Source organism: Branchiostoma lanceolatum, chromosome 11 (genome assembly GCF_035083965.1).
Source record: "Branchiostoma lanceolatum isolate klBraLanc5 chromosome 11, klBraLanc5.hap2, whole genome shotgun sequence".
Classification (NCBI taxonomy): Eukaryota; Metazoa; Chordata; class Leptocardii; order Amphioxiformes; family Branchiostomatidae; genus Branchiostoma; species Branchiostoma lanceolatum.
The window spans coordinates 17,108,258-17,133,886 of record NC_089732.1 but is presented as its reverse complement, the minus strand read 5'-3'; the positions used below and the strand labels follow the sequence as shown (position 1 = coordinate 17,133,886).

Below are 25,629 nucleotides of genomic sequence, written 5' to 3'. Positions count from 1 at the left end.
TCCATTTAAAAGTTGTTTACTCGGCACCTGGGCAAGAACAGGGACCGCTCGGTACCGCTGGATTATACTATGCTCGACATCTGCATGTTAAAGGTGTGAATTTGGGCACAGAAATCGGCATGGAGACCGGGCGGGAGGCCCAGATGCGCTCGAGCCGTGAGCACCGCTGGCTGGGGGTTGTCTTCGTTCTGTTTTGCCTTACACCGACTATAACAGGTGAGTGTGGTTTACAGATTTCATAGTTGAAAGTCGCGCTTTGTGCATGTGTAGGTATCCTCAAGGATTGTATATTCAATTTATATTGCTATCCCAGCCCTCAAGCTAGTCAACATACTAGTCTAGCAGGCGATTCTTAAATTCTCAAATATCTACTACTATCATGAGCGACCAAAGATTCGACAGATCACTAAACGAATCCCAGCTATAAAGAACGAACTTTTTTTAAAGTTTTGTGAGTTTCGTTGTCTTTGAAGTCATACCTTTTCCTCTTGCATCTTTTTTTAATTATGAAAACAAGGGAGAAACCGGAGAAAGCCAATTTTGATTGCTGTACGGTCGCTCAGCGCGTGTCTTAGGGACCTGTCACACGTGTGAGTATATTTAAGTGCGCGTGAGTTGCGCAGGAACATTTTTTGGTTTAAGTAAGGTTTGCAGGGAAGAAGTTGTTTTCTACTTTGACCCACCGCTGTGCAGCCTTGTGATCAAACCAAAGAAATTACTTCTTCGGCTGCAAACTTAACCTAAACCCAAAACATGTTGATACGCAACTCATGCGGACTTGTATATACGCACAGGTGTGACAGTGGCTTTAGTTATATACATGCATAACTTGTTTTTGTCAGTGTTGATTGTCATGTAACTTGGTTGTAAAAAAGAACATTTCAATATTCTACGTTATTCTAAAATTTAACGTAAATCATAGAATTTTGAAACACTTTAACTGACAGTAAAACTTGTGGGGAATTAGATCTGAATGAAGCATGTACTTGCAGTTATTCAGCTTTTTTTGCTCATGAGTTTAATTAAAAAAGTTTTCATTACGCAACTGTATGATTAGACAACAAAATTCTCAAAATGCAAGATACATTACTTCAAGAATAAAATTTGTTTTAACCACAGTTGAGACCATTGAATCCTCGTAGATCGCTCGCTGCTGCCCTTTTATCCCAACTTGGACGATCTTACAGCGTGCGCTCACTGCGCTCCATCGAACATGATCAAAACAGACGCCGAGGTGACGGCACGCACGGCGGGCATGGCGCTCTCTGCTCGCTCCCTTCGCGCTTCCAGGGCGACGTTGGCGTGCTCTCGGTACTCGCTCCGCGCTCTGGCCATTTTGAGGTCGCAGTGGGAGCGCGGTGAGAGAGCCGTCCTAGTGGAATGGGCCCTAAAGAGGAATTGAAAATGAAAAAAAGTAGAGCACCCTCCACAAATTTAGCCCAGTAAATTTGAAGTATATTTCTATGTCTCTTGATCATTTTTAGATATGTTATGGTCAGGTCCATGGGTATGGAAGTTCCATATGATTTTATGTGAATTTATAGAAATTAGGGAAAGGTACCCAAATTGAAAAATAAAACAGCACAACTCGAGTATTACTTGTCTAACTGACTTGAAACTTTGAGAAAATCACTATTGATATGAGAATGTATTTCTATTTTTGTAGGTGTGTAGATGTGGTGGGAACGGAGGTCAATTTTAAAAAAAATGGTTCCCCTGGCATTTTCTGTCGGTACTGCAGCGGGCTTTGTGTGGATGTGTATTTGTATGTGGGCAACATAACTCGAGAAGTTGTTGATTGTTTTGTATGATATTAAGTGGATGGGTAAAGTTTACGGTAAGGAAGGTCAAGTACGACAATGGGCCTTCTAGCAGGTACCTAAGGTACTGCAGCGGAGCTTCAAAATTCGGGGGCATATTTTTACAAAAGTGCTATGGTCATGATTTTTGTGTGGTAGATAGTCCATCGCATAGGAATTAAGTTGTGTAAGTTTGGCCCCCCTAGCGGCTTGTTTGGAACTGCAGTGGGTGTTTTTGTTTTGACCTTCGGACATGAATAACTTCAGAAGGGGTGGACAGATCGTTGTGATGTTTGGTATGTAGAGAGCTCAGGTTGTGCTTTACATCATCAATGACTAATAATGTAAATCAGGGGCTAATTTGCATGATTAGTAAGGGATGTTTGTAAATCCTCTGCATTTTATAATGGGACATGTGACATTGTCCCCGAAAACAGGTCATATAAACAGAGGACCTCACCTAAAAGTAGGTCATATAAATAAACAAATGGGGCACTCACTGCTCTCCAAGAAGAGGTGTGGGTCCGGCTGGTTTTTAACGTGTTCAGTTTAGGCATTTTTGTCCAGCACACGGTTGGCGACTTAACGAAAAGAGGACAAAATAAAAAGCCTGACAAAACACCTAAAAACAGAACAAAGATAGAGTTTGAAGTAGTTACATAGGAAAACTACCATTTCCAAGATGTTAAAAGCTTCCCTCTTATTAGATGATTATCATCATGACTGATAGCTGTTCTATACATACTGAATGTTGGAATGTCTCTCACGATAGCGTTATCGATCCTACTTACAATTTTTCCAACAACTCAAAGGTGTTTGACTTATTAGTGAAGTGTATTTTGTATAAGATTGACAGAGTCTCGCCTAAAACACCGTCAACACCACCTGTTCTGCTGTATCACCCTGAAAGGCACGGACGTGCTCATGTAAACATCGGGACGAGGAACAAAATAACTGGGAAAACTTCATGCAGAACGGACGGCAAACACTTTGTGCAGTGACTCAGACGTAATCTGTAAACGGGCAGCTACCTACATATTGAGGGTTTATGTTACCTTCAGTTTGGGAAAAAGAGATGTCCTGGTCCAATGATGTGGTGATGACACGGAACTGCCGCTTGCTGTCGCTTGCTGCCCCCTCCCTAAACGCCCTCATTCTCCCGAATTAGCGGTTCTTTATTAACAACCGGTTTGAAAGATGGCTAGTGGCAACTAGGTTTTCACAACTAGAATAAGGGAACCTCATACCTCAATGAAATAGTTGATTGTGCAGATGGATTCGATATCTAAATAAACTATGCCTGGATATGTAGACATTGATGCAACTTACACCATTATATCACAATTATGAAATTCCAATCATTAACCAAATATATGAATTCTGACAATTTTGCAAAGTTGGTCCATATTTGCATAATTGTATTTTAAAATTTTCTACTTGACATAGATTACTATGTTACATATATAAAGGCCCTACAATGGGAAATAAGGGAATCATAGACTTTCCTCATTAATTATGACGTTTTGCATTTCATTGTGTGCATCTCCGTCTAAGCTACCTACATACCCATCATGTATGTTTTGGCTCATGTAAAATATAATTAAAGCAACAACGCTGAAAATTATTACAGGTTTGTGACTTGGTAAGCCCCATACGATACTGTACATCAATTTTAGAATACCCCATTGTTAGCTGTTCACGCATGGGCTTGTTTGTTGTTACTATTTTTCCTCCAAAATGTGTCAATATGCTTAAGTAATGAGACCACTGTGCCTAGTACTAAAATCAGGTGCAAGAATGTAGTTTAGGAAGCCTATTGTGGAAAAGTCCATTGTTGCTTCCTCTATTGCCAGAGGGGTATTTCTGAATATTTTACTTCTGTCAGCTTCGGAGCTCGACCACAGTAAAGTAAGTAAGTTTGTTTGTTTGGGTTCTCGCAGTCGTCATCATCCATACTAGCAAATGCTCCTGTGCAGGACAAGTTGTGCATCGTACAGTTATGCACATGCACCCTATTGTTATGCCCATCGAATGGTACATTAACATGTCATTAGCTCGATAAAGATGTTCAAATCTTAGTGCTTTGTCAGTATGACAGGTATCAGTGAGTGCATCTTCGTTAACTTCCCAGCCATGGCCTCCCGGTTGTCGCATGTTCTGCATAACCTGTGGGGACCTCTGTCAAATGCATGTCTGGTATGCACAACATTGCTTTTGTAAACGCAGACAGATTCGGGAGACAGAAGCCCACTCTGCCGCTTCTGTTGGCAGTCCTTGACCAGACAGAAGTGGTAGTCATCATCATCGTCAACAGTCGACGTGCTTTCGCTACGACGGAGTTATACCGCCCTTTTTTCGGGTTGACATACCCTTTCGTTGGCTGTCATACAAGACGGGGATGCGCCAGTTCTCCCGTCCGGGTGAATGGTGTAAATCACAGTACGGCTGATACGAGACGGAGGTTCGCCAGGCCTCCATCCGGGTGATTTGTAGTGAATCACAAACTCGGGACAGAAGGATTTGGACCATCGCACACCGGGGCATGGCCCTACTCTTTTTTGAAAGGTGTGGTGGGTTCTTTTACGTCCCCGGGGTGTGCCTCTCCCCAAACACGAGACCTCCATTTAACGTCCTATCCGAGGGACGTCCCTAGTCCTAGATGAGCTAGGTGCTCATTTACACCTGAATGAAGTGAAGAAATGTGTGTTAAGCGCCTGTCCCACACGCCAAGGGCACAACGTCGGGGCCCATGTCCAGACATGTCTGGTGGCAGCCTGGGATCGAACTCGGGTCCCCTTTTTTGACAGTTGAATGCATTAAACATGCAAGTTTTTTTTACACAGATCTGATAAAGTGGCAGTGATGCTTGTGACATTGGCGTATGATTATGAATGAATGAATGGTTTATTAAAAAAATTCAAAGAACATAGCAGCCCCTGGCTGAATTGCGTCTTTTTCTTACAAAACAACACGTCATTAAGAACTTCTAAAAACTTTACAATTACATGATCACATCTTAAGTGAAGCATTGTCAACTACTGGTCTATCGGAAGATCGAACTGTAACATAAAAGCTTTCTTTTTTCATTTATAAATGCAATAAATAATCTATAACATGCCGTCATTTAGTACTTTCACAAGGTACGGTACCGGCGAGTCCCTGTACCGGTTCGTTCTGCATTTCAAAGTTCTAAGTTTGTGAGAGTTCCTTGTATCTTTGCCGTGACACTGTCCCATTCTCTGAGGGAGCAGCTCGGGGTCAATTTTCTTTGCAAACTTCCTGCACAGCTCGAGGCGCCGTTGTGACAGTGGTTGTAGACCGGTGTACAGTAGTGCTGATTTGTAGCCTGTGTACTGTCCCCCCAGAATGGTGCGAAGAGCTCTCTTCTGGACCTTCTCTATCTGTGTAGTTTGTTCTGTGGTAAGTCTAGGATGCCACACTGGCACACAGTACTACAGTACAGGTCGCAAGTAGGACGTGTACACTTACAGGAAATCTTCCACTGTGAGGTTGAAACGTTTCAGTCTCCTGAGCATGAAGAGTCTCCCGTTTGCTTTTGTGGTCATTTTCGATACCTGCGTGTCCCATCTCAAGTTTGCCTGCAACCAGACTCCTAGCAAACACGTGACTACCTCGGTCTCGAGCAGTGTTCCATCGATTTTGAGAACTGGCGGGGCGGGGGGAAGTTTCATGAAAGAAAATTATAGCACGCCCAAGATGTTGCTTCCTAATTTCTGCGAAACTACAGGTTGGGTCGCATCCATTTATTGCATGGACATCTGGGAGCACTTTACATGATAGTGGGCCAAGAAAAACCGACTCAAGCCGTTAATTGGGGTGGACCTAGTTCTGTCTTTTATTCCTGTTCGCAGCCACGCTTCCTCACAGTGTAGGTCTTCGATGTGCAGAACTCTGCCATTTCAGTGTTGAAAGAGTTTATCGCCAAAAATACGACACTCCGATGCACGTAGGAATGTAGAAGCGGTCTTAAATTGACATTGCTGTGATCTAGAAGTGAGCCAGCTTTAATTTTAGCAGTGACGATGTGAATGACTGAGAAGAAGACAAGCAGTTGTCATTAAAGTCGAGAGTCAGGAACCCACTACTAAAAAGCTTCAGTGATTAAAGGAGTACATTGACAACCCATGGCCAAAGAGCAAACTAAATATGTCGTCTTTACTGACGCAAAGTCGACGTGAGCTAGAAGTGAGCCAGCTTCAACCCTCGACAGAGGATTATATTTGGACCCCGCGTCGGTGACTGTCAAGATGGTAAAGAGATAGCTGTGGTGTAGACACCTGCGAGATATTGACTGTCTCTTGTAAGACCAAAGGGAGGCCGAATCAAGACAGACTGCTTCCACATGCCTAGTATGCATGCAGAGAGTGTAGACGTTTGGTGATAAAATCTCCCTGCACTGATGCATGTGGCAGTGCTCTCTAGATCGCTATTCAATGACCCCCAACTCGAGGAGTTGTGGATGTAAACAGGAACAAAAAAGGCAAAACGAGGTTTATCCCGATTGACGACTGCCAGAAGCCAAAAAAAAACAAAAAAAAAACAAAAAAAAAACAGACAGACCAGAATTCAAACAAACAGACAGAGGCAAAATATCGAGAGAGCTTGGTCAACCCTACACAAAAGTAACAAGAATCAAATCGTGTGTTTTGCTTTTGGCGGTTGAAAAGCACCCCGCTTAATTAGCAGATAAAGCAGGGCATTTCTCCATCGTCTCTGACAAAGATGGATCTGGTTCACTTCTTGATCACAACAACACGTACACCGCTTTCTACATTCCCAGTGGGCATCCAAGTATCGCCTTTTTGTTGATAGATTCGTTTAATAACACTGATATGGCAGTGTCCTTGGCCAGACAGAAGAGGCAGCACCTCGTCTCATTTGCTGATTCTGAGTGTCGTGCACACCGTTATGCAATGACCTACACCATGAGAAATTATGTAAAACGAGGTCCACCCCTATTAACAGCTTGAGTGGATCATCTTGGCCCATCATTATGTAAAGCGTTTCCAGCTTCCCATGCAACAAGTAGATGCAATTTAACTTTTAGTTTTGCAGGAATTGGGAAGAAGGTATTTTGGCCTATCATACGCCAAAGTCACATGCACCACGCACTGCAATCTTGTCTGAGCTGCGTGAAAATATCGTGTGTAATGCCTTTGGTAGTTGAAAAGGACCCCGCCGGTGAGGTACTGCATTCTCTGCCAGAAGAAATCCCTATCTGTTTGTGGTTACTCATTCAAGCAACGTTGTGCATACCAGACGTGCTTTTCACAGAGGTCACCCCAGGCCATGTAGAATATATGCGACAACCTGGCTGAAAGGTTAACAAAGATGCCCTGATACCGATCCTTCTGACAAAGGATCTGACACCAGAATTTGGAAATGCTTGAACGAGCTGATGACTATACTACTCAGTGTGCACAACTGCAGAGTGCACAACTTGACCTGTCAGAACCCAGCCGAACTGATAGACGCGAAATTTAAAAAAAAGTGGCTACAATGGACTATTTCACACAAGGCTTCGTAAATTCTATGTTTGCACGTCTTATTTCTGATTGTATTGTTTTTAGCACCGTGGTATGTTTAAGCACCGTGGTACAAGGGGAGAGGGTCTTTCAGAACAGCGCGCGGTGAAACGTGAAATACGGCTTGATGATGTCAAAAAAGAAAAGGTGCTTCACATTTGGTACCGAATACACTGCATTTCTTTCTTCAGGTTTAGTAGACGTCACCATCGTCAGTAAGTACCAGTTCTTTGATGAGTCAGCGGACACCTGGCTGTACTGTTACTTCACGGGTAGTCTCATCAACCAGAATGGGTTCCAGTTCGGTGTAGAAGTAGACACTGGATCAGGACCGGGATTTACATCATGGAGATCGAGTGACCAGGTAACAGGACGCTGGGTGAGAATCTGGGAAGGCGCTGGTGACTTCAGGGTCGGAGCATTCTCCTGTCAAATTAGGAATTCTGACGGAAGTGAAAGAGAAAAGGCCATCACCTTCAAAATGAAGACACAGGGTATGGTGTTGTTTAGTACAAATTCACTTGTTGTAGTGGACGTTTTGTGTGTATACGTTTATTGTTTGTTTCCAATGTAGCTATGTAACTCGAATGTTTGGAACTTTTCGCCGATGTGCCCTTCTGTTCATATTAGGACAGACTGCAGTTACATTTCTTATTGAAAGAATATTAATGGATGCTCATTTGTTTATACCTCTTTCCAGCCGATGTCTGGCCCGTGAAGTTCACAGTAACCGCCAACACAGGCGACCCCGTGACCCTACAGATGGTGCAGAAGTCCAGTAGAACCGGTACCCTGGAGTGGAGGAAGGGCGGGGTCGGGGGGACTGTCCTGACTGGACAGAACGGACTCAGCCTCACCATAGCCAGTGTCCAGTCTTCAGATGAGGGGATCTATGAGTGCTACTATCAGGGGGATACTGATAGGAAACAGGGAATCATGAGGCTCATTGTCAGAGGTATCTAATTCTGTTTATTTTTATGTGAATACAGGGCCATCTGCATGTATAGCATTATATCACTGGTGGAATCACAAAGTGTAATTCTCGAATCATTGTCTTTAGTGTTAAGGTAAGTGCTTACTGGTAATCACGCATTCATACTACACAAAAATTAGTTCCCGGAATTCTAGCGCTCGATTCATTGATATCGACCACTATCCACATAACAAATGGCCCCTCGTGCTTAACACGACACACACTCAAACACATAACGTTACACACACACACACGCAAACAGATTTGTACTTGGTTTTCAACAATGGCAAACTTGCTATTCCTTAAATTGTACTAAACACTGTCCACACACATGGGTGAGTAAATACACCTGTCTCTCGTGCTTCAATTCCACGTATGTGTTTTACAGGTTGTGCTGAGAACAGGTGGGGTCCGCCCTCCTGCACTGGAGACTGTCCTGTGTGCTACAACGGCGGTGTGTGTGACGACAACACGGGGGAATGTGTCTGTCCTCCGGGGTTCAGTGGACACAACTGTGAAAGTGGTAAGGTATTATATTGAGGCGTACAGCAATACCTTAGAATGGTCTGTATGTATGGCAGAGTTGTTGAAACGTTATCAAGAAACACAAAGGATGCGTTAAAAAGGAATGCTAACAGCAAGACTATTTGTCACACACTGAGGTATAAGCTCGTTGTTACGAACTGACAGGAAAGCTTCCTTGTTTTCAAGCCTGTGCGAACAACAAGATCGGTACGAGCTGCACGAGAGAGTGTGAGGGTGGAGACTGTACAGGCCAGCTGCTGTGTGTGATGGACCCGTACGGCTGCTCCTGTGCTCCTGGACTCCTGGGGATAGAGTGTAATACGGGTGAGTATTGTTCTGATACTAGAGAGTGTGAGGGTGGAGACTGTACAGGCCAGCTGCTGTGTGTGATGGACCCGTACGGCTGCTCCTGTGCTCCTGGACTCATGGGGGTAGAGTGTAATACGGGTGAGACCACGTAATGACATGCATGACACAGCATTCCAGACTTCAGCAATAAGTCCATTCACGGTTGCAACTACGCATGTGCACTGTCAACGGTAAAGGCCCCTGAGACGTAAACAAAGCCCGTCGGGGCGTTATTATGCAAATCTAGACAATGTCGAGACGAGAACTGTTTGCAAGCCGGGGGCCTTCACCTTTGACACTGCAAATGTGTAGTCGCAGCCATGAATGGGCTTATCTTATGACACAAGACAATATTGCACTCACATGTCGGGAGTATAAGACACCATAGAAAGTGCCCTATAGGCCTGTACATCTCAAATGAAATGCATTTCCCCAGACATACACCAAATGAATAGAACCTTTCTAGACATGCAGAAGTTGATTCTTACTCAATCTCTTTCTTGACCAACTGTTTGGAACCATTTACATAGATTACACAGCCCACATGTCTACTTCTTGCTTCAGTTTGTCCAGACGGCCTGTACGGAGCTGGCTGCACCCAAACCTGTCACTGTGCAAACGGACCAGCTGCCTGTAACAAGACGACTGGAGCCTGTACTGGGGGATGCGCTGACTACTGGACTGGGGACTCGTGTCAGATTGGTAAGTGTATGACCAACGTTGTCATTTTTGTACGAAATGTATGTGCTACGGAAAACTTTGCCTGTGCAACCAGTTTGTTTGATACAATACAAGCCATTTATCATAGTCTTCTGTCTTCTGTGCCAAAAAAGACATAACAATGACAGTGTGCTGTAAAATGGCACCTGCTTTTGTAATTTTGCTCCAGTCCTCTTGGTTTTGAACGATTTACTTTGTCTGTTTTAGCAACTTCCTCGTATGGAGATCTCTTCACGAAGGAGGAAGGCCGTTTCTTCGGTGATTCTTCGTACCACATAACAGCGTACAGCAACATAGACGCAGACGAGTGTGCCCGCCGCTGTCTGCAAGGTTACGGCAGTTACGACGGCGTCACCCCGCCATGTCTGTCCTTCAACCATCGCCCCGCGGGATCGCCAGAGGGCGGCAGTGCACGGTGTTGGCTCAGTAGTAGTGACAAGGACACGGCTTCTCTTGGTTCTGAGTGGGACAGTTGGCCTTACCGAAATTACTACCAGAAGACAGCCGGTAAATGCACCTTTCCTTCAATGAAAAATAGAGGTTGTACTTTTAGTAGCGTTTGTACATGTGTTTGTGTATGTTGGTGTACAATATAATTCAAGAAAGGCTGTATGGATTAGTTTCATATTGATTTGTATGTATCTATGTAGGACTAGGTTGTTTGTATGTAGGACTAGGTTATGTTAAAACCTGAAAATGTTTGACATTGGGCCCACTGGTTGCTTTCCCACGTCCTGCAACAGAACTGTTGGTTTCCATGTAACGTTTTCTGGACAGGCTATGGTCACAATTTAGGATGTGTGCTTGGGACGAATTAAGTTGCATACGTTTTGGCCACCTTGCGTTACATTTCGGGGGTTGCAGGGTATGTAGGTAGCTAAAATTAGACAGAGATGTAGATGATGAGATTTCAAATCATACTCCATAAGATTACATTTGCATATTTTTCAAAATCTATTTTTTGTTCCTGGCATGCCATGGTCATGTTTCGGTTGCAGAGAGCTTGTGACGTCAAAACAACGTGATGCAGGTTTTGGCCCTCTAGTATTTAAATTAGGAGGCGCAGAGGCATTTGTAAAAGTATTCCACAGAATGACTGAAGAAGTAAAATACCGATTCGCAACATTTTAGGCATGCAGGAAGATTAGCCAGAGATGCACACCTGTCAATTAGATGACTTGATTTGCATAATCAATACAGAAATTATACAATTTCAGTGTTTTTCAATAATGGGACTTCCAATTCATGTGACACATGTAATTTATGGTAGGTAAAACATAACCAGATAACTGACATGCAAATGAGCATCTAATTTGCATAATCAATATGAAAATGACTCAACAGCTATGTGGTACATGATGGGAATTTCATACTTGTGAGTTTCGACATATGTATGATGTAGTTAGTTGAACATCAGTCAACCAATCAACCACTTATGTGCAATACAAATGTCTGGCTGATTATGGAATTTAACCATGATTTGCATAATTCATATCCATTAAATTAAATGTTATTCTCAAAGCAAGTTAAACATGGAATGAAGTATGAAGTCTTAAGCACACTCAGTCAAAATATCAGTTTGCTTGAGTAATGATTCAAATCTGATAACATTTGCATAATTAACATACATTGGTCTCCAGTCAAGTTACCAACAGGTAAACAACTAGAAAAATTCATTTGTCCCTTCTAGACTAATTCTGTTTGAAAGTTTACAATTGAAACCCACAGCAGCTCCAAACACAGCTGCTAGAGCTTATGTCACTTATATCCGAGTACAAGACCAATCTACCATCCTGACTACCATCATGGCCATATAGCTTGTCCAGAACACGATATATTAAAACCGGAAGGCCACTAGGGGGACCAAACTTTTCAATTAAATTTTCTTTGATAAGCCAAGACCTAACGGCATATACCAAATTTCATGACAATCCATCCGTAACTTCTGGATTTATGCTGCTAAACCACATACAAACAGTACGGGCATCCATAACGTAACATGACCTATTTACGTGCGGGAGTAGTTTACGTCCAGATTTGGTCATGTCCACATGTCGCGGTGTATTATGCCAAAGCCTGTTCTCATGAGAAACAAAGAACGTCATAAGTATGATCCTCAGCCATCTCTCTCTTTTATACAAAACATTTAAGAGGGTTTACGTCCAGCGACATGACAGAATAAACTCCTGAACCAGTAACAACAAGTTGCACGGAAGCGTCATGCATGACGCATTTCATATGTAATTCGACACCGCGTATTTTCATCATGATTTTCTAACTTACACGATAGCTAGAATCTTTCAAAAGTAGCTGACGTTAAACCTTTCTTTGATATGCAGACTATTCATGGTGATTCGAGGTTTGAAACTCTTGCCAGTTTTAGGAAGGCTTCGCCTTAATACAACCTAGCGACCCCCGCTCAGATGATACATTTTTGTACGGCATAACATCATGGCCATGCGTTCATCACGTGAACACCACGTGCTGCTGATTTCGGTGAATTCACAATACAAAAATTGTTTTCTTCCATCGCGTCGGGCAAGCGGAGGGACAAACATAGTGACTTAACTGTCATTTGTCTGTAGACTACTTTCGACAGTTACTGTGCATTTTTTCCCGGTCTATGTTCTTCAAGGATAGCGCTAGAAGGAAAAATACTGAGGTGAACGATAAAGGGTAAGCCTAGCACAATTCTTCACCATATACCACAGTATAAATACATGCTCGCACGGCGTTAAACAGGCGGAGAAAAACTTACAGACCATGCATTTTCTTGTTAGAAGAGCTAATATTTCTACCCATAGGTTAAACATTTGGCTCTGTCCGCGCCGTTTTAGGATAAATAACATTTTGAATAAATCGGACGTAAACTGGTCATGTTACGTTACATACATACATATTAACGCTACAAAAACATATCATTAATTCTTGAAGAAGGTATTAAACCCCGGCTATTCTTGCATGCAACACTTTCTTTCAGACATCCTTGCGCCACAAGACTGTACTGACGTGTTCGCCCTTGGGATTCAGTACAGTCAGGCATTCTCCATGGGCCACCCCCAACCATTCCAAGCCTACTGTGACATGGACACTGATGGCGGTGGCTGGACGGTCATACAGCGGCGACAGGACGGGTCGGTGCCGTTTGACAAGACTTGGACTGAGTACGAGCAGGGGTTCGGCAATCCTAGAGGAGAATACTGGCTGGGATTGGAGAACATACACAGTCTGACAACACAGAAACAAAACGAACTGTACGTGTACTTGGAAGACTGGGAAATGAACAGCCGGTTTGCGCGGTACAGCACGTTTTCTGTAGGAGATGCCGGCAGCAAGTACACGGCAACGATCGACGGGTACAGCGCTAGCGGGAATGAAGGTAATAGTTTGGACTCGTCCACTGCACGTCACAGCATCAACAACAGACAATTTTCTACAACAGACCAGGATAACGATGGTGTAGCCAGTACCGACTGTGCGGGTACTTACGGGCAGGGAGGCTGGTGGTACACTCCCAGTTGTGGTTACGCCTTGTTGAACGGACAGTATCTGATCGGCTGTTCAATACCTGCACCCCCCACCTGCTCCAGTGCAGATGGAATCGTTTGGTACACTTGGAGGGGGTACAGCTATTCCTTGAAGAAAACAGTCATGATGATCAGGCCCGACAATTTTCCTGGTATGTGTTCAAATATTTAGCTTCGGATTTATGCTTCCATATGCAAATCAAAGACAGGAGTTTGTTGGTAACAACTATAACATCACTTTCAGCTGTGTCGCATGTCGGAAGTCATTCGGAATTAAATTTAAACTGCAAATTGCCAAGACCAAATATTGCACTCACCCAAATTTTCAAATTTTCCACGAGCAATCCACTGCTTCTGTGACGTCCCGTTATGCAGATAGAACATGACTCATAAGCAGTGGATCATATGTTGCAGAACGTCTGTGGCGCCCCCGTCTCTGTTGAGGGATGGTTGTAGAGCCCGGATGTAGATGGCGTCGTTTTATATCCACGAAAAATTGAGATATAGTTTTGGGTATGCCTGTGTGTGTGTGTGTGTGTGTGTGTGTGTGTGTGTGTGTGTGTGTTTGTGTGTGTGTGTGTTTCTTTTAATATTCTCGGACGATTGTAATCAGTATAGCTCAAAAACCCACGGAAAAATAATGATTATATTTAGTTTGCTTGTACGTGTTGAGAAGATGAAAGTCAAGATCGATTTGGGGCCCCCTGGTATATGACCTTGGTACTGCAGCCGAACTTCCGTTTTTTGTATCTTTTGACCCGGACATGCTATGTTTTTTTAATTTTTTTGTTGGCAGATAGCTTGTGATGTAAGAAATACGTGGTGTAGGTTTGGCCTCCTAGCAGCTTGCTCTCGAAGTGCAGGGCGTTTTTCTAAAAAAAAGGGCAATAACTGAAGAAATATCAAGTCGGCTTGATATTTAGTATGCAGGTTCCTTAGACAGGGAAGTACAAATTATGCAAATTGGACTTATTTGCATAATTAATGAGGAAAATCTATATTTGCCGTGTTTTCAATTATAGGACTCAAATACGTGTATACATGTAATGTATGTAGTTTATGGCAGAGGAACTTAAACAGACACCAAATATATAAATGAAATCCTGATTTGCATAATTATTGCAAAAGTTCCATAATTCATCCAAGTGGTAAATGACGAAACTGTAACATGTTAATTAAAGGTGTACATGACCAATCATATATTACGTAAACGCATAAGTTTTTGCATAATAACAATAGTTCATGGAGATATGATAGGAAAGCAAAATGGACTAAGAATTGGAACACTGAATATTGGCACCTATAAAAACAAAGAAGAAGAAATCCTACAAATCATGAAAAGAAGAAAGCTGGATATCTTAGGTCTAGGTGAGACACGACTCAGAGGAGAGATTGTTGGAAAAGATATAGGAGATGGCTTCACCCTCATTTCAGGAGGTATAAAAGAAGGAAGATTACAGGCAGGGGTGGCCATCATTGTAGGGCCGCGGCTGAAAGACAGTATCCAGAACATTATTGTAACAAACGAGAGAATTGTGACTGTACAGATAAAAGTAAAAGACAGTGTCTATGGCATTACACAAATTTATGCTCCACAGCAAGGTCGATCAGAAGAAGAAAAAGACACCTTTTATGACAAACTTGAGGCGGCCATTACCCAGCTACCTTCCATGACAGCACATATTGTGATTGGAGACTTTAATGGAAGAGTAGGGAGAAATAGGAACGGGATAGAAAGCACTCTCGGCCCTTTTGGAGAAGAAAATCAGAATGAAGAAGGAGAAAGACTTATTGATTTCTGTCTGAGGAATAGTCTCGCGGTCATGAACGGGTTCTTCCAACATCAGTATAGTCACACAATGACACGATATCGTTGGAACAAAAATATTGGACAATATGACCATGTATCTATAATAGACTATATACTATCATCAGACAAACGTATTATAAATGATGTCAAAGTAATGCCAGGAGAATCCCTGGACTCGGATCATCGACTCCTAATCACTGATCTCGACACTAAGAAGCCAAAGAAAAACAATCCCAGAGCAACCAAGAAAATCAAGGTTGACAACTTGAAAAACCCAGAGTTACAAACAGCATATCACAAAAAATGTGAAAAGACAGTTCTACCAGAAACAGATGACCTGGACCAATGCTGGAAAGAAGTACAAGACAAAATTTTCAAAACTGCGGCCGATACACTTGGAATTCAAAAAACAGGGGGAACCAGAAAAAGGCGAACCCCCTGGTGGAATGATGCAGTCAAAGAAAGCATCAAACATAAAAACCAGGCATATAGGAAATGGCTGAAAGTAAAGAACCAAAACACTAGACTACAGTATGTCAAACAACGAAATGCGACCAACAAGGTCATAAGACAAGCAAAGAGAGACAGCTGGGAATCTCTAGCAAAAGAACTGAATGAAGATAATAAAAACTCTAAGAAAAGAGTATTCAAACTGGCAAAATCTATGAGAAAACCACAAGAAACCAGAAATGTATTTAAAGACAAAACTGGAAACTTAACATCTGACCCAGATAAGATCGCATAGACATGGACTCATCACTTCCAAACCCTGCTAAATGTAGAGCACCCAAACCTGAATGATGAAAATGAAGAAGATATATGTGAAAATGCAGATGATGATATTGACCAGGGAATAACGATGGAGGAACTAGAAATGGCATTCAAGAACATGAAACATTCTAAGGCTCCCGGCCCTGACAAAATCCCAGTTGAACTGCTAGAACAAACAAACATCAAGAACCTTCTTCTTAAAATCACCAACAAGGCATGGACTCTGGGTAAAATACCAGCAGAATGGGGTAAGAGCATCATCTGCCCTATATACAAAAAAGGTGACCGTAACAACTGTGGTAATTACAGAGGAATATCTCTTATGCCACATGCCTGCAAGATCTACGAAAGAATCCTTGAGAAAAGAGCAAGAGCAAAAATTGAACCAAAACTCCAAGAGTGGCAACACGCCTACCGAAAAGGCAGAAGCACATCAGACCTGATTTTTGGCATCAGGCAGCTGACAGAAAAGTCATGGGAGTACAACCAAGATCTGTACATTGCTTTCATTGATTTATCAAAAGCATTTGATTCTGTGCCACGCAAAAACCTATGGAAAATTCTCAGCACCAAATATGATATTAAAGGAAGACTGTTAGAAGCAATCAAAAGTACCTATGAACCTTGCACCTGCACTGTTATGACTGGATATCCCCACAACAAGTGGTTTGATGTCAAAAGTGGGGTAAAACAGGGCAGCGTACTTTCTCCCATATTGTTCATAGCATACTTAGATATTGTACTCCAAGAAGTCAACAAAGGACAGACTGACATTTTCCAAACTTTTGGATATGCAGACGACATCTGCCAACGGGAAAGGAGCATAGAGGCAATAAAATCTGCCTTGAAAAGATATGATGATGAGTTCACAAATGCAGGAATGAAAATGAACAAAGAAAGTGGCAAAACAGAAGTCTTGGTCTTTGGCAGAACCCCCCCCTCCCCCCCAAGCACTGAAATCATAGTTAATGGAGACACCATTGAGAGGGTTGAACAAGCCAAATACTTAGGTTCAGTCACAACCAAGGAATCAGGAAACAAAGCTGAAATCACAGCAAGAATCAGCAGCTACAGCAGACAAGCTGCTGCCTTACAACCTGTGCTCCGAGACAAGCTGATTTCAAATGAAGTGAAGAATACAATCTTCGACACCATTCTAAAACCAGGCCTTCTATATGGCTGCGAATCCTGGGTGCTAACTAAGAAAGATATCAGCAGATTACAAGCTGCAGAAATGAAAGTGATCCGCACCATGCTAGGAAAGACGAGAGCGGACAGACTGAGAAATACCCACTTAAGAAAAATTCTTGGAACAACATCCATAGAGGAAGACATAGAAAGAGCAGCCCTTAGATGGTTAGGGCATGTCGAAAGAATGGGAGATGAACGGATCGCAAAGATTGCTTTTAAGTACAAACCGACAGGCAAGCGCCCTCTTGGTAGACCCAGAAAAAGATGGAAGGACAACATACAAGAAATATTAACAAAGTATAGACTGGGCAGACTAGACAGACTAGAAGAAGATGGGGGTCTTCCATGACCAGGAAAAGTGGAGAAGGCTTCTCAACTGACAGGCCCTGCGGGCCTACCTGGGGAAGATGTATGTAAGAAACAATAGTTCATGGAGATATGATGTCTCCGAAGTCTTGTTCCTCTTGCAAAAAAATCTGTTTCTGTGTCCAAAATTCTTACTTCGTCCAGTAAAACCGAGTGGCCAGTGACTCTATACGATGTATGTGTTATAACACTTCCGAGTATGTTAAACTTGGGCGTTTATGTTCAAAGAACCTGGTTTTTAATGATTGTTTAGTCTCTCCGATATAAGATTCCTTACACGGGCCATTGATATTCAAACCTTGGAACTGTATGTGATATACAACGCTCTAATTGTCCCTGGATGTTTTGTCCTTGAGTGCTATTAATATGTTGCAGTTCTCACTGGTAGGCTTGAAGCAGGTCTAGATCCTATGAGCTGTAAATATCTGCTTGAGACATTCACACATCTCTTTCCTGTATGGCAAGACGACAAAGCCTCAGTTCTTTCCCTTGTTGTTCTGGTTCTGGTTGGAGTTGCTGTGCCGTGAAGGTTTGGGAGTAGTAGCCTTCTCTATAACTCATTAATCTGAAGTTCCTCCTCTTTGTCTTGTAAATCCGTTATGATAAGTTTCCTCACTGTTAAAAGGGTAAGGATAATCCCTATATTACAGTTGAGCTTAGTATACATAACGTTAGTAATTTAAAAAGTTACAGAAATTATAATTCTACTTGTCTGTCACTCCCTGCAAATTTGGTTATGATACACCATACCGTTAGGAAGTTATGAGGGGGAGGGGGCAACCACCCACCCCCACCCCCAGTTATAAACAAAACAGTCTATAGATAGGGTTAATGAGTCTTGTGAACTTTAGGAAGACCATAAAACTTCTGAGTTACCTCTGTTGTTTAAAATTACTGTCTATAAGAAATTCTATCGCAGTGGATTGCTCAATCTTTGACTGGAGCTGATCAGTCGAAAATTTGGGTAAGTCCAATTGTTGTGGTTGGCAATTTGGAGTTTAAGTTTGATTAAGAATAACTATTACTGTAACAGTTGAGCTTACAGGAGCATGGCTTTCTAATCAAAATGGAATGGGTATGTAATTCTTTTCTATCTTCTCATTTGACAGTCTCATCATTCAGACCGTGTCGGAATGGAAACCTCGCGTTAGGACCTGAAGAATCGGGACTGTACATCTGCCAATGCGCACAGGGCTGGTACGGTTCGTTTTGTGACCAAGGTAGGTGATTCATCTAATACAGTAACATATGATGTCATCATATTTTCGATCATTTGTATACGGATTTGTTCATGCATTTTATGCATTTCCCAACTACTATAGAGTGTCCCGACGACTTATATGGAGCTGGCTGCACCCAAACCTGTCACTGTGCAAACGGACCAGCTGCCTGTAACAAGAAGACTGGTGCCTGCACTGGAGATTGTCAGGACTTCTGGACTGGGAACTCGTGTCATATACGAACAGGTAATGGAATTGAAATTGTTGTTCTTCAGGAAAAGATACCTATAGACGTGGTTGTAAAAACCTTTGTGGTTACATTGTAATTGTGCAATAGCAAATCTTGTCATTAAGGTTAATACCTGGATAGTGCTTCGGTTCCAGTTCCAATCCGGGGGCCGGCCGGGCAGCTTGCGTGAGAATGAAAAATAGGATGTAAAAGACATCAAAAGACACAAAACGGTAAAAAAATACTTCTAACCAAACATTGTGTATTCTCTTGATATGCATTTTGTATGTTTCTTTTTTGCAAACATCCCGGCTGGGCCCCGGATCGGAAATGGGACTGAAGCATAGGGGTGAATTTTGACTTTCCATGGTTTTCTCATCAATAAGTTAAGAAAGAACTTCAGTCAAACTTCAAAAAAGATAGCTGGGTATTAAAAATTCCTAATAAGACTTTTTAGACATCAACAAAATATACTGCCCCTAACAAGTTTTTCTTCTAGAAAATACAGCAATTTGATACATACCACTGCAATGAAACTATGATTTCCATGTACATAATGATCAAAGCTGAAAACGTATGTTCGCACATATTGATATCTACTAATTGTTTGCAGCTATTAGAAAATGATTTATTTCCTAATTACTACAGACAGTTAGTGGTATGTACCAAGTGCTGTATTTTCTCTTTGAAAATAATAATATTAGGGGAGATACAATTTGATGACATCTTCTATGTCCAAAAAATCATACTTACAAAAATTTCATACCCAGCTCTCAATATCCAGTACAACTGCGGTACAACGGAATGTAAAAATGCCAAAGTAGCCAAAGTACAACCCTTAAGGTTTTATTTTATTTCTCGCAAATTAAAATAGTTTTAAAATGATGTTGCCCTTTTGCTTTAGCTACTGTCTCGTACGAGGATCTTTTCACGAAGGAGGAAGGTCGTTTCTTCGGTGACAGTCCTGACCACATAACAGCGTACAACGATATAGACGCAGACGAGTGTGCCCGCCGCTGTCTGCAAGGTTACGGCAGTTACGACGGCGTCACCCCGCCATGTCTGTCCTTCAACCATCGCCCCGCGAGATCGCCAGAGGGCGGCAGTGCACAGTGTTGGCTCAGCAGTAGTGACAAGGACATGGCCGCGTCTCCTGGTCCTGATTGGGACAGTTGGTCTTACCGAGATTACTACCAACGGAAACGTAATACTATGTTTATCAACCTTCTTAGTAACATTACCCAACATTTCTTTATTTGTCTATATCTAATAATGACATTTCAGCATGAGGGCATATATGTACATATATGTATATATATATATATATATATATATATATATTATGTGTGTGTGTGTGTGTGTGTGTGTGTGTGTGTGTGTGTGTGTACATCAATCTTTTCCGTTGTTATATGCTTCTGTAAGGCCATGGTAATGTTTTGATATATGGCTGGCATCCGCGCACGCATCTTTTTTTCAAGTTTATGATAGAAGTACTGTAAATCGTACTGTAAAGAGTAGCTGCAAAATGATCAAACATATGCCGTAAATTGCCAAAAATATTGGAAAACGATATTCATGTCGTAGAAGGCCAAAATCAATTACAATGTCAAAGAAGAAGGTGTGAAAAAAAAAGAAAATGAAGAATCCATAATTTGCTATAGCATACGCTGCGTGTTTAGTCACTTATTCATCCTTCCCGAGTTCATAATGATGGCTACTGTTCTTTTTATTCGCACGCTCGCATCTGCTTCGGGCTGACAAGGAGATGTCATCTGAATAATCAACTCAATATGCCCGGGTGATAAAAAATGTCCGGAAGAGATATTTATCAATTTTTTAATCAATTCGTAAGAGCCTGATTTACGAAGAAAGGCGGCTAAATTGTTACTGTAGCAGCATTTCTTCACCCTAGGTCAGCCTTATCAATGCTCGAGGCAAGTATTGACTTCACTGACCCATTAGGAGAAGCAGGGGTTACGAAGGCTGCTCGGGAAATTTCCTACCCCAATTAGGCCGGAATGTTTTTGGTCCACTCACACCGGGGCATGTCCCTACTCTTTTTCGAAAGATGTGGTGGGTTCTTTTACGTGCTCAAGGTGTTACTATCCTCAAACACGGGACTTCCATTTAACGTCCTATCCGAGGGACGTCCCTAACCCTAGAAGAGCTAGGTACTCATTTACAGTAGAGTGAAGTGAGGACAGCCGGGTGCGCAAGTTCGGACATGTCTCTGGGCACAACCTGGGATTAAATCCCGGGTCCCATTGTTTGACAGCCGCGCACTTTACACTTGCGCCACAGGACGCCACTCATAACTAATATCATTATTTTCACAATGAGCATTGTCCATTGTTTCCAGACATCCTGGTACCCCGAGACTGTACTGACGTGTTCACTCTTGGGATTCAGTACAGTAAAGTTTACACAATTGGCCACCCCCAACCATTCCAAGCCTACTGTGACATGGACACTGATGGCGGTGGGTGGACAGTCATACAGCGGCGGCAGGACGGGTCGGTGTCGTTTGACAAGACTTGGGCTGAGTACGAGCAGGGGTTCGGTAATCCTAGAGGAGAGTACTGGCTGGGTTTGGGGAACATACACAGTCTGACGACACAGAAACAAAACGAACTGTACGTGTACTTGGAAGACTGGGAACTGAACAGCCGGTTTGCGCGGTACAGCACGTTTTCTGTAGGAGATGCCGGCAGCAAGTACACGGCAACGATCGACGGGTACAGCGGAGACGCAACTGATAGTTTGGACCCGTCCACTGCACGTCACAGCATCAACAACAGGCAATTTTCTACAACAGACCAGGATAACGACGGTTCCAGTACCGACTGTGCAGGTTCATTCGGACAAGGTGGCTGGTGGTACACTCCAAGTTGTGGTTACGCCTTGTTGAACGGACAGTATCTGACCGGCTGTTCAATACCTTCAGCTTCCTGCTCCAGTGCAGATGTAATCGTTTGGTACACTTGGAAGGGATACACATATTCCTTGAAGAAAACGGTCATGATGATCAGGCCGGATAATTTTCCAGGTACGGTCATGATCGTTCTATTTTGGGCGTCATGTTCTCATTAGTCTCATTGAAGGCAAAGATTCATAATTTTATGTTTTTGATTTTTTTCTAAATTTGTCGCCAAAGGCATCTAATTGAACGGGTGAGGCAAAAAGAAAAGACGGTAGTTTTAGTTTTCTATTTTGGTTGAAAAAGCATTACAATTATATTTAATTTACTACATCATTGTACTAATTTTCCACAGCATCATCATACAGACCATGTCAGAATGGCGGGACCTTGACATCAGGTCCTGTAGAGTCTGGACTTTACGTCTGCGCATGTGCAGATGGATGGTTTGAAACACATTGTGAACACCGTAAGTAATCGATTTTGAACTTAACACTTTAGCTGTCAAGGGATGGAACGATATCAATCCACATTTGATTAGACAAATAAATGTACTGTTGTCCACTTAGGAAATTCAACTTTGCTACATTATATTTTGCTTATTCACTCAATAACCACACCTAATATTATATACTCTTTATCAATTCTGGATTCGTTCTGCAATTTTACTCAACATATACTATCAATTTCTCCTGTAGAATGTGATGACGGCTATTACGGTCAGGGCTGTGTGGAAGCCTGTGGAAACTGTATAAATGAGACAGTCTGTGAGAAAACCAATGGCAGCTGTCCAGGGTGTGAGGAACCTTGGGTTGGAGACACCTGCAAAACGAGTATGTAAATTGCATTGTTAAATGTTAAAGAGATACGTCAAGGGCACTGTCTCTCCAAGGTCAAGCAGAGGCCTTCTAGAAAATTACTTGTACAGTAGAAATATGATTTGTAAGGTTTTAGAAACCAGAAGAAAAACTATACGTCCGTTTAAATGGAGGTCCACCAAATCTGTTATTGTCCGTAAAATGTATAACATTGAGATAAGGGTGCTTGTCCTGAATTGAATTTAGACACGCAACATATACCTGTATCATTCCAGTACCTGCAACAGTATCAAACGATCTAGAAGACGTCACTGTAGTTGTTGGGAATGAAGTAACGTTCCGCTGTACCGGTCGCGGTGTTCCAGTCCCTACCGTCGCCTGGAATCACGATGATAACGTCATCACAGCCGGACACGGGATCAGCATTGACGTTACAGATGGAGGTCTGGAGGGAGAACAACACGTGATCCACAGCACATTAACCATTACGTCAGCACGGCGACAGGATAACGGGCGGTACGTTTGTATCTCGTCTAATGTGGTGAGAAACGACACGTCACCAGAGGCAAAACTTGCAGTGGAAGGTACGAAAGCCTTGAACGTTTCATCGATGGATATCTGTAGCTTGCGCTGTGATAAAGTGTTTAAACTATAGACATACATACCGTTTTCTATACTGTACTCTACCTGTGAGTGACTCGTGCGCAAACACTTACATTCTCTCATCCCCTGTCTACAGAGCGCCCTGATGACGTAACAGTGAACGTCATCGCAATGAACTCAACAACCCTACACGTCACGTGGTCAGTAGGAGTAACCGGTAACCTCGACATCATCGACTCCCAGGTACGCTACAAACGGAGCGACACGGAGGACTGGGGAGACTGGGAGTCAGCTGGAGTTTCTGGTGTCAATGGCGAAGTCTACATCTACGGCTTACAAACGGCGGTCGAATATAATATCCAAGTACGGGCGAACAACTCACTGGGATGGAGCGATCCTGTCGATTGGACGGGAACAACAGACGAAGAAAGTAGGTAGTCTAAGGCTCTTTACCTTGATACCGGATATGGTAATTCTTTAAAAGAAAGCTGCACAAAAATTTGAAAATCCTTCTATGCTATGCTTAATATATTCCAAAGTCAAATTCTTACTTCAAGTTGTTTCACATAAGTCCGTCATAGTTCTGGGATTTTCCACAGTTTGCAACGTATGCCGTGCTGACGCCTTCTCACCTGATAATTGAATTATATGTCGTCAGTGTTTCAAATTTTTCACCTGATGATTGAATTTCAGAACACTGACGTCATATAATACAATCATCAGGTAAACAATCTGAAGCACTGACGTAATATAATTCAATTATCAGGTGAGAAGGCGTCAGCACGGCATAAGTTGCAAACTGTGGAAAATCCCAGAACTATGACGGACTTATGTAAAAAAACTTGAAGTAAGAATTTGACTTTGGAATATATTAAGCATAGCATAGAAGGATTTTCAATTTTTTGTGCAGCTTTCCTTTAAGCAACACTGCAGAAAATAACAGGCATGCAGCTGCACAATTTCTATAAAGAAAACATTAGAATTATTTGCGGTAATGTCTTGCTTTATTTACAGTGCCGGGCCCTCCTCGCAACTTGCGAGCCGCACCAAGCTCCCACAGCTCAGTCAACCTGACCTGGGCACCTCCGATTGAACCCAACGGTGAGATCATCAGCTACATACTTCAGTATGGAGCGTCCGTGTCGTGTGATGAGGCTGAGTTGTCCGAAAATTTTACAACTGCGGACGACAGCACCACTACCGTGATAGAAGACCTGGACCCGTACACAAACTACACATTCCGGGTGCGCGGGGCGACAAGCGCAGGAGAGGGAGACTTCAGCGACTGTGACAGCGCAATTACTTTTGAATATTGTGAGCAGTGCACCATACAAAATATGAATAGCTTCTAAAACAAAAATATAGCAAGTTGGTGAGGGTAGAATGCTAAGCATGATGGATATGCCATTACAGTGTATTAATTACATTGTGGAACCCCAGCATTTAACCTAATATTACTATACTGTAAGCCATTGTCAACTAGAGTCCTCAACATCAATATTATCTACATTATACATTCTTATGTACCAATATACCGTAGACCCAACAGCCCCAGTTATCCAGACGTTTGCAGATCAGCACGACTGTAACTGTCAGACGCCGAACATCCCTCGGCCGGTCCAGCTGCATGTAGCCTGGCGGCGCCCTGACCACATCCACGGTCAGCTGCAGGCGTACCGAGTCAGCCTGTACAACAGTACCGGTGGGGAACCGTTCTACCAGGAGAACATGACGTCAGGACTGCAGCAGGAGAACCTGACAGCTGTGGTGACGTCATCACACCTGCAGCCTGCTCACAACTACTCTGTCACTGTGAGTGGGAACTACAACCTCCTCCTGCAACCTTGCGAATATCAAATGTTTCTGTAATTGATATATATAGGTGTCTAAGGACCGTATGAAAGAGTTGTCCATGGATGTATCATATAATGATGCATCCTTTAATTTTTCTTAGCATAATTGAAATAGGCTTATAGGTGGGTCAATGATGTAATGTGATTATCTGTTCCGTGCCATTTGTGTCCGACAGATATCAGCCATCAACACCGTCTACCGTGGGAATGAGAGCCAACCATATGTGGCCCGCACAAGTGATGGCTGTAAGTATAAGTTTTCAATTCAAAACAATGCCCAAATCACGAATTCAGTTACACGTCAACAATTTGTCGCAAAATTGAATACAGATTTTTTTTAACACATCCGTATGATACCATATCGCTACCCTGCCTCATAACGACATACATCAATCGCATATTTTAATCATTAG

General features: G+C 42.6%; 1 protein-coding gene across 1 annotated transcript; it reads left to right on the top strand.

Moving 5' to 3' along the window:
• Window positions 1–22,783, top strand: LOC136444332 (uncharacterized). Its single transcript, XM_066441841.1, has 14 exons — window positions 1–216; window positions 7,537–7,839; window positions 8,046–8,300; window positions 8,707–8,841; window positions 9,030–9,290; window positions 9,756–9,899; window positions 10,119–10,418; window positions 12,892–13,590; window positions 18,686–18,796; window positions 18,899–19,042; window positions 19,930–20,229; window positions 21,385–22,071; window positions 22,298–22,411; window positions 22,641–22,783. The coding sequence occupies exons 1-14, from the start codon at window positions 120–122 to the stop codon at window positions 22,781–22,783; spliced, it is 3,693 nt and encodes a 1,230-aa protein (XP_066297938.1). The 5' UTR covers window positions 1–119.
• Window positions 22,784–25,629: the final 2,846 nt, after the last annotated feature.

Coding starts and splice junctions, on each gene's coding strand:
- LOC136444332 (XM_066441841.1), top strand. CDS start 120: ATGGAGACCGGGCGGGAGGCCCAGATGCGCTCGAGCCGTGAGCACCGC. Junction 9,900..10,118: donor CTCGTGTCAGATTGGTAAGT/GTATGACCAACG, acceptor TGTCTGTTTTAG/CAACTTCCTCGTATGGAGAT. Junction 20,230..21,384: donor AGATTACTACCAACGGAAAC/GTAATACTATGT, acceptor CATTGTTTCCAG/ACATCCTGGTACCCCGAGAC.